This window comes from Coptis chinensis, unplaced genomic scaffold (assembly GCF_015680905.1).
Source record: "Coptis chinensis isolate HL-2020 unplaced genomic scaffold, ASM1568090v1 utg10707_pilon_pilon, whole genome shotgun sequence".
Lineage (NCBI taxonomy): Eukaryota > Viridiplantae > Streptophyta > Magnoliopsida > Ranunculales > Ranunculaceae > Coptis > Coptis chinensis.
Window position 1 is genome coordinate 129449 of NW_028238096.1, and position 17807 is coordinate 147255.

The window sequence follows — 17807 nt, forward strand, 5'->3', positions numbered from 1 at the left end:
AGCTGATAATAGTTTTGCACCAGCCGGGAATCGAACCCGGGTCTGTACCGTGGCAGGGTACTATTCTACCACTAGACCACTGGTGCTTGATGTTAAATTGCTGCACGTAGTAATCTCATGACAACTTAAGGAAGAACAAACCTTGAGAACTGAGGAGAAAGAAACTATATGTGACTTGAAGACAACCGACAATTTTTGTTTAAATGGATGAAGAATGTGAAATATATGAATCTTTACAATTAAATGACCCACCTAAAATAAGTTATATATACAGTATTGTATTGTGAATAGAGTATGGTTAATCATATGTCTCGTCTCTATGTGGCAACATAAATATGAAAATATGATAAGAAAACTCTAAATGGCTGTATAGTGTCGTATAGAAGATTGAATTAGTACTTCGTTTCAAAATTGGAACACGAAGACAAAGCCTTGTAGTCACCCTTTCAAGGCTAGGATCTCATCCACAAAGCCTTGTAGTCAGCTTCAGAACAGGAAACTGTGTACTCCATGAAATTAGGTTCGAGCAAGCAGGTTTCAGCTGAGCGATGATAATAACAGAAGCCATCCGAATCAGGATTAGAGAAATCGTGCAATTTCAATGCACTTGATTGACGAGCTAGTAAGTACACAAACAGTTATGTTTCACATATATGCTAGGACCACAGTTCACACATTGAAAATACCATACATTGACTTTGAAATAGACATAGAAATATCCTGTGAACCCCCACGACATACACTCCGATATTCAGCGCCACTGGAGACAGGTTCACCACTTGACCATGGGATTTTAGAGGAGCTGCACATAGGGTTGAAATTGGTTTTTTACTTGGCATATTTGTTATTCTTAGTAAACTTATAAAAGACCATCCACCATATTCAATTTCAGAGGATAAATCCAAATAAATTCACTAAAGAAGCTTCAATGGTAAATTATACCGATGTAGGTTGTGGTGAAAAAATTGTCTAGATATCTCACACTAGTATTCGAATTAGGATTTCTTATTTGAAACTTAATATAATATGTACGCAATAGTTTTTACATCTTTTCTTGAACATTCATGCACGGAGTATCATTAACAGCACATTGTATACATTTTTCAGGTTTCAAATACCGATATGATCATGTCAAGGATATTTTATGTGATGCATTTTGCAGGGTTGAAGTACAAGTGAAGAAAGAGGCTCCTGTGAATTTTTTCACTGATCCGAATGGGGGAAGATTAACACTTCGGCATGTGGATGTATTGGTCTAAAGTTGGTTTGTGTGGTGGCATACATGTTTTGATGTAACTAGAGCCTCTCCGTTGGTACGGCTCGGGAATGCAATATTTGAGTTGGGAGAAACAACTAATGAGGCAGCAGCAGGTAAGATTTAGAAACACGAGGAGGCTTGTAAAGCTAACTAGCATTGTTTGATTCTGTTCAGTTTCGACACTTTTGGTTTCTTGCCACAACAATCTGTTAAGCTCCTTAAGTGATTGCAGAAAGTTATGAACTGCAACCTAATGGCAGGTGGTTCGAACGAGTTTGTATTCAAGAGGATAGGATTTGCCGTTCATAAAGGACTTGAGTCACAGCTTGTTGCACGCTTGTCCTAATTATTTGTAAAACTCGTTATCATTATCAATAAAATTTCCACTTAAAAAACAACAACAACAAAATTTTCTTTTATTCGAAGAGTATATACTACAAAAAAAACAAAAAATAAAAATAAAAAAACATTTTTTTTTATTCGAAGAGTATATATATTATAAATAATAAAAAATAATAAAAATTACAACAATAAAAACAACAATATTTTCTTTTATTCGTAGAGTATATACTACAAAAAAAACTATTAAAAAAAATCATCATCATCATTTTATTTTTATTTTTAGGTTTATGGTTTAGGGTTTAAGGTTTAGGGTTTAGGGAGTTAAAACGAAATTGCGTCACTTTTTTTTGTTTGTGTGTGTTAGGGCGTTAGGCTATCTTCATGTCTAACCCTCATCCAAATCCTTGCCTCCACCACTACTTGCGTTGGGTGTGTATCCGTGATGTTGCCTAGGTGCGTGTTTGATGCGGAGACGATTATTCGGATGATCTTTGAGTTGTCATATTGCACATTGATGGCACTAAAGTATCACGAGTTGGTGGATCAGCGCAAAAACAACAATTAATCGTGATCTTTTTCTAATTGGGGTAAGTTCGTATGTGTGTTTGGTATTTTGACAATAACTTTGGCTACGGTTGTCAGAATCACGCATGTGACCCCAATTCGGAAAGATCACGATTGGAATACACCAATTTTATAGTTCCTCTTGTTGACTCTCTTGTTGGAATACAACCCTCTTGCTGTATCAACCGTGATCTTCACGCATGTATAACTAGTCCCCACATTGCAAAAATTATTAAAAAGTTTGGTCCCCAATTTGACCAAAACAAAAAATATAGTCCCCGTACTGGCAAAACTTGTAAAGTTGGATACCTTTTTTAATGGTTGTTTTTCGTGAAATTTATATCAGAAAATTTTGTATAGGTACACAGCTGCAAATTTCTTAAGTTAAGAGGAAATAGCAAAAAAAAAAAATCAATTTTCCTCTATAAAAACTTAAATTTGACATCTGTCTCAAATTTCAAATTGAATTTTACATTTTTGACCTCTTTTATTAGTCCCAACTAAAGAATCAACTACCAACAAAAAAAAGGCTGCGAACTAAATTAGTTGCCAAAGAGTAGTGGGTTAATCAAAATAACTAAAATTCATCCGAAATCTACAAAATTCCAATTAAAAGTGAGATAAATTTATGGGAGACCAAAACAATGTGGAAAACATCAACTTTAAAAATGGAAAAAATGTACGTTGATTACAACTAATTTCAATACAGCTCTAGCAATTTAAAATGCATCTATGATAATTTTGAATAGCATGTTTAAGCAGTTTTGTTTGATGTAATTCAAATTGTGAAATTGTGAAAGGACAAATGGTTTTTTTTTTATAAGACAATTGTATTATTTGATTGCAGTACATCTTGGAGCAATACACACGCACCCTTGCATGATGAGTGGCCTCGATTGGCCTTTTACACCCTACAAAATTCAAGCGATAGTAGATTTTCGTATTATTTATTTGTGGAAGAAATTGGCAGTTACAAATGAAAGGGTAAAAGGAAAAAATAAGAAGTTTTAAAAACTATTAATACACCCAAAAAGTGACGTGTTGCTAAAATTGGAGTAGAATCAAAAAATAATATTGGTCTTTCTCTAGACAAAAAACACCCTAGAGAAAGTGTCTGGCGCCCAATTTATTGAAATTATATCTACAGTAAGTTACCACATTAAGGCTAAGTCCAATAGTGTGGCAAAACATCAAATATCACGGAAATTTTAATCTAATGGTGTGTCAAAACGCTAACCCGCCACCGCTATCGGTATAAGTTTACCTATCTATATCGCCAGTTTTAAAGAGATAACATCAAGTCTACATGCCAGTATGAGTGGCGGATAGAAGAAATCTAACCCACAAGCCACACTGTGTGGCGGGTATAATTTTTTTTTTTAAATCTTTTTTCCCACACGTCTTTGGGAATGGCGGCTGGGAGAGTGGAGAGTCCAAAAAAAACTAAATTCCTTCTTATACGCCATTAGTATTGGCGGCTGTCAAAAAAACCATTGGTTTTGAAAACGCTAACCCGTTATCACCAAGGCCGAAAATATCGGTCGATTTTTTGAAAAATCGCCGATATATATCGTTTTTTCAGCCATCCGACTTCGAAAAATCCGAAATTTCGGCTCCGAAAATTTGATATTTTTTTAACCGATATCTATCGGTAAAACCGATATAAAGATATATATCAGCGATATATTTCGACATATTCCGATATATTCGATATATATCGTTTGACTTGGTTGGACAGTTTGACTTTTAACCGATTTTGTTGACTGTTGACCGATATATCCCGATATATATCGTTATATATCGGTGATATTTCCGATATATTCCGATTTTTCGTTTTTTTTAATTTTATCACCAAAATAGGCAAAAACGATTTATCTCTCCGACATATCGATATATCCGATATATATCTTTTTTTGGCCCCTCCGATATATCCTAATATCCCGAAATATTTGGCCTTGGTTATCACTATCCACTGTACTATTGTGGTTTGGTGGACAGCGCACCAAACTATTGGACTTAGCCCAAGTGTAAGGCAGCATGCCCTCAATATTCACAATTTGACCGGACCAAAGTTTCGGACCAAAGGTGTCACGTTACATTTAGGACATTTTTTTTTCCAGAAAATTATTAGGGCACAGCAAAGATGATCATTCCCGTTCGATGTTTCACTTGCGGGAAGGTAAAAAAAAAAAGAAAAATCTTAATTTCTAACCCTACTTCGTTCGTGTCAATTTTGATTTTGTTTTTTTCTGTGTTTAATGACATTGTTAGGTAATTGGAAACAAATGGGACACGTACCTCGATCTTCTTCAAGCTGACTACACTGAAGGGTAAGTTTATAAAATGCTATATTGGTTAGTGAGTTTGAGTTGCTGTAGGTATTGGAAACGTCTTTAGTTCTTTGATCCATTCTGTTGCTAGGAATCCATCATTAGCAAAACAATCATTTGGTTATGCTATTTTAGGCTTTGCTCTAACCGAAGCTATTACTTTGTTTGCCCTAATGATGGCATTTTTTATCTCATTCGTATTATAGGAAGGAGATATTCTAGTTCGTTTTTGTAGCTTTCTTTCTCCCAGTTCTTTCTCTTCTTTCTTTTTTAGTTTAAAGATTCGAATTTGTTTTTTGTGTTATTGTTATCAATGTTAGAAGAAGCGAAATTAATAGGTGCCGGAAGGGGAGTCAGCCAAAAAGAAATAAGAAATAAAATGTCTGAACATGAAGTCATAGAATTTTTATTGTTGGGAAGTCGGCTTTGGCTTATCTCTTATAATCGCCCATAACCTCCGTTTTTCTCACCTTAGTCAACTAACGAGAGAGGCTGCAGAGGAGGCGGTCGAAGAACAGGCAGATGAAGTCGTACTAGGGGTGCTACTTGACCACCTGGAGGTGCTTTTGAGAGAAACTAGCGGCGACCTTTGGAGGGAAGGTTATCGCAATTTAGTTTTGTTTCACCTATTCACTAGATATGATGATTTTGATAGCATTCTCCACTCATATCATGATCTAGTGAGAAATGGGGTTCAATCTGAGATTTTTTACCGCGGATTAGATGTGGTAAACGGGTTGTACATACAGGAAATGCAAGCGCAGTTTCTTGACAGAGTCATTGCCCAATCCCAATATTGGGCAATGTGGTTTTTTTAAGATTTTCGGTTGTTTATTTCATTTCGGTCCAACTTCTTTTTTCGCATAGTTGAGGGCAAAGAATAAAAGAAGAAGAAGCTAAAAATGAGTCCCCGTGCCATTGCGGCTACAGGGGTAGGGAAGTGGGCTGTGGGTCCCTATCAAAGAGGTTCTTGAAGCTATATGAGAAAAGTCAGCAGCGGTATCAATTTTCTGTCTTATCGCTCGATAGAAACCTTTACAAGGCACGATCAATAAGAATGAAAGAAGCTCTGCGGCTGGGGCCCTGCCCATAGGCCTGCCTACCGATACCGATCTCGGGCTTATAACCAACCTAGGCGCAGAGAGTCACGGGAGCACAACCCGTGACAGGAACAAGGGCGGGGAGAAAGAGCAAGGGTGTAATGGAGTCACTGAACACCATAAGGAGGGCTTACTAATGAAGTTAGTAGCAGAGGTGAATGCCTCCGAGTAAGCAGTTTCTTTTATCGAATCATGACCAGCATCAGAGCACCAACCAGAAGTAGCAGCAAACAAGCAACGGACTGAGCCCAAAAACTAGTAAGGCGCGTTAGCGATCCATTTTCTTGCTATAGATAGGGGTGTTTTCTTGCTGGGTGTAGTTCCAGTTGTTCCGGTTCGAAAGCAAATACATTGAATTTCGAAAGCCATTACTATCTCTTGCCCAGATAAAGATCCTTTTCTCGTGCCAGGTGCCAGAGTTTACCTAGTACTTTAAGTTCCATATCTGGTTGACCAAGTCAAAAGCGAATCTGGGTGCTGGGGAGTAAGCAGATCCCGTAGTCAATCCAATTCCAGTGTCAGTTCAAGACCGAAGTTGGAGTTCTTTCAGTCCCTATAAAGGGGTTTCGTCATTGCCTGCTGCGCGCCGACATCTATATACATAAAATCAAGTTTGTGCCTTGCCAAACAAACTATTGAATCCCCCAGCCAAAGCACCAGTCCCATCAGCTGAAGCAAAGGCATTAAGGGCAGGGGCACAGCCACCATAGACAGAGGTTACAGTAGTGGCATAGCCAGCACCAGTAACAAGACCAGTCAACCCACCAGCATAACTATCAGTATCAGTAGCAGCATAGGAAACAAGGGTAGATCCAGTCGAAAGACCAGTAGCATTAGTAGCTAAGATGGCTACTTTTTAAGTGAAGCATAACAAGTACTGTAGCATATTAAGTGCCTATAATAATACCTATAAGCAAAGGCAGAGACAGTAGCATAGGCGGCATAAACTAGGGTTGTAGAACTTTTATTTTCAAGTTCTTGCTTATTCATACCCAAATCCAGTAGTGTATCCAGTACCAGATCCTTTTGAAGTACCATACACACCATCAATAGTATCAGCAGCATCTGTAGCTAAGATAGAAGTATACCTAGTATAAGATCCAGTAGTTCCAGCTTATCTACCAATAGCAAAGGTATCAATCGGTAACACCAAGAACAAAGGCAGGAACATAGGCATAAGCAAAGCCATAAGTATAGGTACCTAGTAGAGGATTAACAACTCAATTCAAATAAATAAAGAAATTAATAAATAGAAAGGAAGGCTTTAAGAAACGACGACTTAATAAAGTCGAAATCAATGCCCTTCTTTTTCCTCCCACCCTGGCGCTTGCTTTGTCTCTGCCTATGCTCTAGCTACCTACTATGCTCCAGCTGCTTCCATCTTTGCTCCAACCTTCACCTCTGTGGGATCCACTGGCATTGGTTCTCGTCTTCTCGAACTGCAACTGGGAAATGGAACCAAAAACTCTGCCTTTGCCGCAGGCTCTGCTGCGAGCTCCGGTACTCGAATTGGCTCGGATGTTGGAACAAGCTTTTGAGCTCCAACTGAATCTGAGTAAACGAGGACAACTGGGTATGCAACCAACTATATCGGAGATATAAGGGTTGCACTTCCGCTTATGGTAACTGAACTTGGTAACAAAACTCTTTCCCGGCAAGCATCTCCAACATTTCCTTCGGGCAAGTTCAGCTATAGTTGGGAAAGGAACAACTACTTTATGGGGATGCCCGTCTTGAACTTATAATTGATGTATGATAGAGCCTCCAGCGTATAGGCCTATCTCGCTTGGACTCTTCTCACGAATTGGATTTGAACCAATATTGCCCCTTTCGGGTGACTTCTCCGTTAGTCGATTGTGACAACAAAAAGAAAGAAGAGAATAAACTGGAAGTTGCCGATGGTTACTTGCTTACCAAGCTATCCTGTATGGCCCAGTTTGACAACAATAAGACGCCGGCGGTTTACCCGCTTTCCTTTTGGTCAGCAGCCCCTCAACCGCTTCAGGGGACTTTCTCTCAATTCATACATAGCATAGTCCAAGCGAAATCCAATCCACTAAATGAAAATCTTTACTTGAAGATCCTAGAAAACGAGAGACAAGAAAACATCTTTGATTACGATTAAAAGGAACAATCTAAAATAGACCAAGATCCAATTTCGGGTCATTTCTTGGTGAACATGATCTGCCATAATCTCTTCGATCCCTTCATTTATGTGCCAGAATACAGAGAGATTTGGTAGGGAAGTGGAAGAGGCTTTTTTGTATATGAGAATCAAAGGGAGTGGGAAAGCTGCAGTAATTCTTTTGAAAAGCCCGGTTCTCTTTGTCTTCGAGTTTTCATTCCTCAATCCACTTCTTCCTTCCTTGACTTCCTTCATATACCTCCCCACCAATAGATAGAGACAAATGGGAATAACCGAACCACGTCTACAAAATGGCAGTACCATGCAGCTGCTTCAAAGCCAACATGATGCTCCTTGGTCAGATGACCAAGATATTGGCGAATACCACATATGATCGAGAAAAGAGTACCTATAATCACATGAAAGCCAGCTGCTAAGGAAAAGGTAGAACCATAAATACTATCCGAAATAGTGGAGGGTGCTTGGTAATATTCCATTCCTGGAAAGCCAGTGGATACTAGAGCCAGTGAAACGGTAGCTACTAAAGCGTAAACTGCTCGTTTTTCCTTCCCCGCGAGTATAGCATGATGAGCCCAAGTTACGGCAACTCCGGATGAACGGGGGAATAGGGGTATTAAGAAAAGGGATTTCCCGAGGATCTAAAACTCCAATCCCTTTTGGGGGCCAAATACCTCCGATCTCTACCGTAGGTGCCAAAGAAGAATGAGAAGAAGCCCGAAAAAGAGCAAAAAGGAACATAACCTCCGATATGATGAACGGAATGGAACCATATCGAGGTCCTAATTGTGCGACTTTGGTATGATGTCCTTCCAACGTGGATTCACGTAGAACATCGCGCCACCATACGAACATGGTATATAGGATTAATATGAGGCCAAAACTTAGAAGTGTTGCACCCCCTGAAAATGGGTGCATGTACATCACACCTCCTACGGTGGTTGCCAAAGCCCGAAAGTGAACCCGAAATAGGCCATGGACTTGGATCTACCAAATGATAATAATGCCTCTGAGATTCAATCATAAACCACTTTGCCTCGGTTGTATGTAAAACCCCCCCTTCACCACCCCCACCCCTAAAAGTGGTAAAGAAGGGATGGGGTCTCATTTTCTTTCTATCTGACAGGACAAACAAATAGGAAGAGATGGTTCTTTCATTGCATTGATAGAAGTTTAACTAGAAAAAGAAAGACTCTCTATTACTTTTTTTATCGAGAATCGTTGGTTTGACCAACGAACTACGTGGGAAAATAGGCGTTCTTTCTTTTATTTTCAGCTAGCATTCTTTTTTTTAAGTCACAATTCAGTCTGGTTTCGAAAAACTTGCTGGTCGCTGGATTAGTTCGTCTCTGCCGGGCCTAAAATAAAGCAGGTTGATCTCTCTGGTTGCGGCTGCTTTCATTTATTCAACTTGACACGTGGGAAGGGCTTATTTGGATTCATTCCGCTTTTACGTGATAGACAGGCGGTCGGCTTCTTCGTTCCTATATAGGAAACAAATAAATAGTGCATTAATAAGATAGACAAGCAGCAATAAAGTGCTCTGTTCCACTGGTATCCAGTTTAAAAAAGTCAATTGTAAAAGCCCCGGAGAGGGGGAAGAGTATCCACTTTAGTGCCCCGGGGTGTATGTCCTTTACTTCCACGGGGAGGGAGAGTATGTCCTTTAGTATGCTGGGGCCCAGCCAGATACAGACTAAAATAGTAATATAGACCGCAAAAAAGAAGGGGTGATTTTGGCACCCTTTTCGCAAACCATAAAGTATGAAAGTTTGCATAAAGAGCGCTGGGCCATAATCAACAAATAAAAAAAACCTACCCTGCAAGACGAAAAAAAAGATGAAATCCACCGGGACAAATAAATGGGATGAGAGATAGATGAAACCCGATTTTCTCCCACTTTTGAAACATATATCTTAGAGTAGGATAGCTGGGAATCGAATAGAAAGATAGGTCAATCAGCCGCGTAAACACCGTGTTTTGAGTATGATTTCCATGATCGATTAGAAAGGTAAGTGAACGTAGTTAAATGTTTAACACAAGCTCTTCTTAGTTGATTGTAGATTTGTCTTCCTTTAATGAAAAATAATTAGCAAGGAAGCTAGGAGTTTTGACTGGAGGACAGATAACTCATTAGCTTTGTTCTAACAACTAAGACAAGACTAGGAAAGCAGCTTTTAAGTCCCCCGAGTGAGTGAGGTAGAATATAGTAATTTTGATACGAAAAAAGGCTCACCCTTCACTTCGTCTGTCCTTAGTTAGGGTCATCAGAAAGACCAAAGAAAGGATCCTCTTTTAAGAGGCTGATCAGCTTTTGATGTAAGCGGAGGACAGTATACAAGGGACTTGATAGAGTTAATTCCCCACCCTAATGGACTTCCTTAAACCAAAGTAAAGATCTTCCTTACTCTTGATTTAGCGTAGTATATCTCTTCTTATTAATTCCCTCTGTGATCAACCCTTAGGACAAGCGGGTAGTACCTATACTCTATTGTAGTCTTAAATTCCCCAGCTTAAATGAAAGAGATGTCCAAGGCCAAGGACTAATTAAGTTAACATCTTTACTCCCATTAGCAGCCTTTAGAGAAAGGGCCTTTGAGCCGCTTAGTCAATAGGTCGCTTCAGAAAGAGCTCTTAAAGATTAGCAAGAGTGTGAAAGCCAGCAGGAAAGTCTGAGATGCCAGTCAACGGTTCGCAGATATGCGTAGATCGGGTCAACAACTCTCTAACTTAAGTAGTCTTCCTATAGAGCATCCGTATACATGTTATGTTGTTCCTTCTTTCAACTATTAGTTTTTTCCTTCTTTCCCCTTGGTTTATTGCTAATTTCCCGATTTACCTTACAGTAGTTGCAAGCTAAGAAGTCAAATAGTCAAGCAAAGCAGTAGTCTTGAAAATTGGCAAGCAGAAAGACTATCTCAAGCTCTATCTTATAAGCCAACAGTCTCACACGCAATTCCCAGCGGGGTATGCAACTATAGCAGCTTAAAAAAAAACAGGGGCTGGGGATATTTCAACACTTCCCGATTAGATCTTCGTAGTTCCAACCCGATGAAAATGCTCAGTAGAATCCGATTCAGTCAGTAAGTACCCCGGTTCAGAAGAGGCGGTTTAAGCTTACAGGAGAGGGTCATACTCTGAACCGATCGCCAAAGTCAGTCTTCTGTTCAATTCCGCCGGTTGGAAGGATTTCTTTCTGCCGTCTGTCTTTCCCTTCTCTCTCTTCTCTTAGCAAAGTAGGCTCAAGTCACACTTTTGGCTTGCTACAAGCTGGGCTCAGGGACTGCAGTCAGCCGCTTCCCCTGTAGTCGTCAGCTCGTTCTTGACAGATCCAATCGGGTGTTCATAATCTGGAGTAAAAGGATTCGAACCTTTGCATGCCGGTACCAAAAACCGATGCCTTACCACTTGGCTATACTCCATAGGCCAGTTTTGGACGGTAGGAACGGGGATAGGGGGCTGTTAAGCCCACCAACCAATCTTTCTTTCTCACCCCCATTCTATTCACTAAGCCAACAAGCACCTTTTTCAGTCTTTGAAGCTCCTTTATCCGTGCTTTGCCGATCTCTAGGAAAAGCGGTTCAGGTCTTTCCGAACCAAGGACTTCATTCATTGAAGCGCTTAAAATTGGATTGATGAGAGCAGTAGCCTTTTCCCAGTTTGATTGATGAGAGCGGTAGCCTTTTCCCAGTTGGTCTAGCCAAGCCCAAGTCCCTTTACTTTAGCCGGGTTCGCCCGTCTTTTCTTTCGCTTTCTGATTAAGACCCTGATGAAAATCCTCCAGTGCCCCTATGATCTTTCATTTCAGATGCTAATTCTAGAGCCTTATTATGTTATCAAAGTCTCCAACGGCTGCTGCTGAGTCATCCCCTTCCAGGGGTTCAAATCGGACCGCAGGAGGGGATAAAGGAATTCTTCCTATCTCATAAAAAGTCACCCGTAGGGGCCTTAAAGGGATCTTACCTAGGGCGGATATTTAAGAAAGAAAGGAAGTAATCCGTCTCCCCTTGAATGGTAGCCCTTGCGGGGATTAAAGAGATATCGCCGCAGGGTAGGAGTTAAGGGGGGAGTAGTCATCCAAAAGAAATGGAAAATCGGTTGTTTTCGGGGAATCAGGACCATTGATCGGCGAAGAGGTAGCGGGAAATTAGTACACCATCGGAGAATGAGTTGTGATTTAGCCCATTACACCTGACACTTGAGGTGCGGGATGCCACATGAGGTAAGGTACATCTAATGAAAGTCTTTTCGCAGGGAAAGGTTATGAAATATCTTAGCTGTTGTTAAGCAAGGAAATGCCCGCTTTTTCTTTCCGTCTGTTCATACTGGTGAGGAAAGGTACTTAACTCAACTAAAAGGAGGAAGGGACCATGCGGAGTAGTGAAACCCTTTATTTCAGCGAGGTAATGAGAATTGTTTTAGGACCACATACCCTATTTGATTGAGACCCCGAGGGAGAAGCGAAAGCTGGATCGACTCTTTAGATAGATAAGGAGTAGCTGTACTTGCCTTTTTCTTAGAGTAGATTGAGGAAGAAGTGGAACTCCGATGAGAACGTAGTCTTGCTGCATCCCCTGAAGGAGAAGAAGCTAGCCTATCCTTAAAAGAAGCTGGATCATCTGGAGTTAGATCAGCTGGAGTAGCTACTTACCTTACAGGTGTCCGAAGAACTCTGTTGGTACAGGTGTCATATGAGATGTGAAAGCGATTTCCGACTGAAAGACTACTAGTTGACTAAGAAGTAGAGCCGACTGTAACATCTGACCGGAGAGGTCAGTCAGTGCTGGGGAAGCAAAGAATGGAATGGAATGTCTGTTCTGTAGCAAGTTTTATTTTCTTATTCTTTTTCAAGAGCAAGCCATAAGGACTCTTAAGGATTTATCCAATGAGATGTGTTTGAAGGGGAATAAAGTTTCTATACCTTCTTACAGAAGGACGGGTTCAAACTATTCGCCGGAACAGCCAATCCCGGTATCCATCCCATCAGTGCTGTCTCGTGAATGCTTGTCGGCTACCATCCTTTGGAATTCGGCAGCCTGATCACTAATTAAGTGAGAGACTGCACCTAACTCACCGGATGCTTTTATCCTTGAGAGTCAATTGTTCCCCATGACCAGCCAACCCGCTAAGGGACGGAGATTTCCCCATACATCAGAATGCACAAGTGCAAGGGTGCTATGTAGCCTACCTTTCCTTCTGGGAGATGGAAAGAATGGTGCAAGCAATGTTTGAGAACGGCTACTACGCCCTGAAGCTTCAAAATGAGGGAGGCCGATCTGTAATCTTATATTCCTTTATTTCTGGCTCCCAATCCTTTAGATCTTTGTTGTCTGTGACTTTAGGTTTCTGACTTCAGGTATGTGACTTCTGGCTTCGGGCGTCTGACTTCAGGTTCTCTGACTTATGATTTCTGATCTCCAATCTGATCTAACCAGAGGGCGGCTCCAACGACTCTGCAGACCAGGTTTAATAATTCCTGACCCATTGTCCTAAGATCGTCATTCATCGGTCTTATTGGTCATCCTTCGCTTCCTCGTTTGTAGGCTGGTTAGGAAGTGTAGAACCTTTGCGTTCCCTTACAACGAGCATGCCTGTTGTAGGCAGATCTTCCGCCCTTGGGAAAACATCCATCGTTCCAGAGGTTAGGAGCTGTTATCCCTCATAAAGAGGTCATTCCAAGCGTATCAAAGAACAGGTCCTTCGACCTTTGCTTCCAAACCTTAGCAGCACATCTTTAAGGTGCAAACAACAGGAGGCAAAAAGAATGCGTTATTTCGCTACTTTCAAAGCAAAATAAGGGAATCAGTCACGAGGGGGTCCAATCTCGCGATTCTTATATATCCAATCGAGAGGTCCTTGGAGACAAGACAGGATCCGGAGTTTTCCTCTCCCATGGCTGATTGGTTCCTTCTCTTCAGCTGAGCTGATCTGCTAATTCTGGCTGGTTAGGAGAGACTACTCTTCCCTCGCTTCGGAGGCCCATGCCTTTCTCGTGCGTATCTCTTCTCTCTTGGTTTTTGAATGCATTAAATTGATGACTATTTATTTGTTGTAGTGATGTTTCCCTTGCATTTTCTGGATCATTTATATGTTTCTAGATTGTAAAACAAATCTCTGATGTTGTAACTTAGTCTAATACATGGGAGGTTATAGATGCGAGTTTAATACCTTTTGCTTTGAGGTCCATTGGTCTTTGTATAGGCATGCATCCAAATGAAGAGTTGGCTATTTATTAGTAGAGTGGACATTCAGTATTGTCAATAGCAGGTTGGGAAGTTTTTGCTGCATGTACGCAAAAGTATTTTTTAAAGAAAATTGATTATAGTTTTTGATATGATACTTTTGACCCGATGTAATATCAATAAAGCCAAATGAAGGTGTTGTGCTTGCTTTCGAAAACCACATTTCATCGCCATTACTGGTAAAGTTCATTCGTTGGAATGGTTTTCCTTCCTTATTGAGCTAGGGTGAATATTAGCTGTTGAATGCTAGGATTTCGACAGTAACTTGCTGATGATTGTTAATTTCAGGAATAAAATCATTATGAAATTAACAATTTTTAACATGTTATATGCATATGATGGTTGTATATGAGATGTATGATTTAATATCTATACATGTACATGTAGCATATGACTTTCATTTTTATTTGACGTATTACCCATGTGTTACTATAGTATATCATAGAATATTACATAAGGTAATGCCCTCACAAATAAGCAAGTGGGAAAAAGGCTTTTGATTTATAAATCAAAACTCTTTTCATACCGAGAATGATAATCCCACTAGTCAGTAATTTTTATGATATAGAGAATCATAACTGATGGAAATTGATATGATCACCCTTTGAAAATTGTTGACATGGCTAGCGGAGAATGATATTCCCACGGGTTAATAGTCTCACATTGTCATGCATATACTGGATAGGGGTTCCATGTGGTTTAGAGTTTTAGGACTATGATATCCCACTTTGTTTCATTTCTTCGATGTAAGAACAGCCTAACAGCTTTAATTGTTTCATTACTATGATATCTCTGCTCGTAACGGTCATATTCTTACTTATAGTTAGTGTCAAGGTTTCTGGTAAGTTGACTGGGCCGAGAATAAAATCTAGAAATGCACTGCCTATTCTTTGAAACACTTCTTGAGTAAGACTTTGGAGCTGTATCTTTACAATCTTTTCATGGTTTACAGAGATGCTCTTGATGCACTCGGATTGGTTCGCTATTGCTGTAGGCGAATGCTCATGACCCATGTTGACCTCATTGAGAAGCTGCTTAACTACAACAGTACTCTCTCTCTCTCTCTCTCTCTCTCTCTCTCTCTCTCTCTCTCTCGTATGCATATATAAATATTAATTGACATTGCCCTCAGTGGGCTAATTGCACTAACTTGTGGTACTCTGTTACAGCTTTGGAGAAAACAGAGACCAGTTAATGAGACGACAGTTGGGCGGCTCAGCTGGCATCCTAATATTGTATCAGTTGTAGGTGACCGATCATCTATGTGACTAAAATTGTGGTTTTCGGTCATGGTGATGATGTTTAGACATGGTTGAACTCAGTATTAAAATATGAGACTAACTCGTGTGATTTGATTTTAAAACAAATATGAGATGATTTCGGGTGAAGATTTGGTTGTATTTTGAATTTGCTATAGGACCAATATGCAGTACGTTGCAGGTGTCAACTAGCAAAGTTGGTAAAACCTTTGGGTGATGATACCAGAGGTCTGGAGGTCGAATCCCGCCAGCATCAAAAAGTTACTGATCTCATTTAAAACAAGCTTGCCAATCAAACAAAAAATATGCATTACGTTATCTCATAGTGTTATGTTGTACGTATTAGACATTGTTTAGTAACTTTACGTTGATGACTAGTAATTGGTCATCCTTCAACTATAACAGAACTGTTGTGGTTTTCACTCTCCATGGCAATTAGTAGCACATACACCAGCTTAACAAAACGAACCCCCTTGGACCTTGGAGACAATTTTGGTGGTGTCAGGCTTGAAAGGTCCACCTGGCCGCAGGGTCAAATTTTAAGGGATGATCTACTAGTCGTTCCTTAAAGCAGCAGATTTGTGACCCATCGTTTTGGAATTCTTGGTTAGGAAAAGAAAATAAAAAAAATTCGAAGTAGTGCAAAGAAGTCTGCAACCCCTCTGAAGACATGAATAAAGTCAGCTGGATCTAATCAACCAAGTACATCTTCGTTGTTCAGTAAAATCTGTATAACTCTCTGAGTCAGAAGCTACCTACCTTTTAAGTCCCATCAAGATTGCCAACATTTCCTGATATAGGACTGATCTCTCTCCACCCGCACCTGTGTACGCCAGTAAGACTTCTCCTTCACTGTTTCTAATGGTCCACCAATACTAGTCCCAGAATTTCGAAGTTGTGCAAAAACTTAGCACTGCCTTTGTTTCAAATCTTGGTCCACCGCTATTGCTCAGTGAAAAGTACGCCCCGGACCAAGTTTGATGTTATTCTACCAGATAAGACATTCTTACGCCTGTCTTAAAAAGTGGATGTGTATTTTTCCTCGGCTTTCTTTTAACCGCATTATCATTTCATTATATATATCTTAAGTTTATTGTATATCCTCCTTTATGCAAGAATTGGAGAGTGGAAACTTCATTTTCCTTCAAGGCTTCAATGGATCCATTGCTTGTACCACCACTTGTTGGATTATATATGCAGCGGCGTTCTGATATCTGGCGCAATGGCAAGTGAACACGCATCAGTATCACAACACCATATCCAGCTCAGTTTTCTGTGCATCTCAATGATCAATCAACGACCAGTATATAACATGCACTTCTCTAGATATATTAAGATTTAAGAGACTGATGTCACCTAAGAACTGTAAGCCTGCAGGTTTGAAACTGTTCAAGCAACAAATACGACTTTGGCCTCCTCGTTCTCTTGCAACAAGGATATGTCTCCTCAGGACTAGATCACACTTGCTATAAAGTAAAAACATTATGGTTCTTTTTTATAAGGAAGGCGTACTTGCCTAGTTGCCTTCCCTTCTTCATGCGCGCACTTTTTGCTTTTGGATTTTTTGTCCATTTGTATTGAGGAAGGAGACATGTTCCTGATCATCACCTCGACCTTTACACCTTTGACTTTGTTTCACTACTCTCAACTTCGAACTCAAGACTAGCTAGAGTCCTATACAGAAAAAATTAAGGAGGCAAAGCAAAACTATGATTATTCGAGTTGGCAGCTTTACTTGCGGAAAGGTTTGTATATACATTCTCGAGATAATCGATTTCATCAACGCACTGGAGAATTTAAAAGTGACACTGATAACCAAACTCAGCTTGAAACAAATGTAGCCTTCATTTCCCCTCAAGGAGTGATGGAGGAGGATTCGAGTCAGATGATGCTGAGTTGCCAGATTGTGCATTGATAGCACTAAAGTATCATGAGTTTGCGGATCAGCGCAAAAATGGCAAACAATCGTGATATTTTCCTAATTGGGGTAAATTGGGTTGTGTTTTGGTATTTTGGCCATAACTTTAGCTACGGGTGTCAGAATCGCGCATATGACCCAAATTCGGAAAGATCTCGAAGGCGCGCACATTGTCACCACATTGAAACTTTTATTGAAATTTCTGAATAGTTTGTCGAATTCAATTAGGCCTTAATTCTGCCTAATTTGTTAAAATTCATACTAACGATGTATTTGGAATTCACAATGAGCTCCACAAAAAAATGCAATATTTTATACAATCAAATTTACAAAAAACGACTAAAAAAGGTATCGAACTTTATAAGTTTTGACAATATGTAGACTAGCTAAAATTTCTTTTCGATCAAATTGGGGACCAAACTTTTTAATTTTTACAATGTGGAGATATGTGTAACATGACATCTAAATTTCTCACACGGTGTTTCACAATTCGAATTAATTTATATGGTCATGAGGTTATAGCATGGATATACTTTGATAAGGAAGTGTATAACAATATATGTAATTTGTGAATTATGAAACACTGTGTGAGAAATTTAAATTATATGTAACTAGTTCCCACATTACAAAAATTATTAAAAAATTTGGTTC

General features: G+C 39.8%; 1 protein-coding gene and 1 non-coding gene across 2 annotated transcripts; one reads left to right on the plus strand and one right to left on the minus strand.

Moving 5' to 3' along the window:
* Window positions 1-15: 15 nt before the first annotated feature.
* On the minus strand, window positions 16-86 carry TRNAG-GCC (transfer RNA glycine (anticodon GCC)). The gene has a single exon. It is a non-coding gene; the product is annotated as a tRNA-Gly (tRNA).
* Window positions 87-4191: 4105 nt separating this feature from the next.
* Window positions 4192-15367, plus strand: LOC147474221 (DNA-directed RNA polymerases I, II, and III subunit RPABC5). Its single transcript, XM_086586485.1, has 4 exons — window positions 4192-4343; window positions 4436-4494; window positions 14932-15026; window positions 15149-15367. Exons 1-4 carry the CDS (start codon window positions 4308-4310, stop codon window positions 15172-15174), a joined length of 216 nt encoding a protein of 71 aa, XP_086442611.1. The 5' UTR covers window positions 4192-4307; the 3' UTR covers window positions 15175-15367.
* Window positions 15368-17807: the final 2440 nt, after the last annotated feature.

Excerpts from the sequence above, each read along its gene's own strand:
- LOC147474221 (XM_086586485.1), top strand. The coding sequence starts at position 4,308 with ATGATCATTCCCGTTCGATGTTTCACTTGCGGGAAG. Across the intron at positions 4,495-14,931 it reads CAAGCTGACTACACTGAAGG|AGATGCTCTTGATGCACTCG; the intron begins GTAAGTTTATAA and ends CATGGTTTACAG. Across the intron at positions 15,027-15,148 it reads GAAGCTGCTTAACTACAACA|CTTTGGAGAAAACAGAGACC; the intron begins GTACTCTCTCTC and ends ACTCTGTTACAG.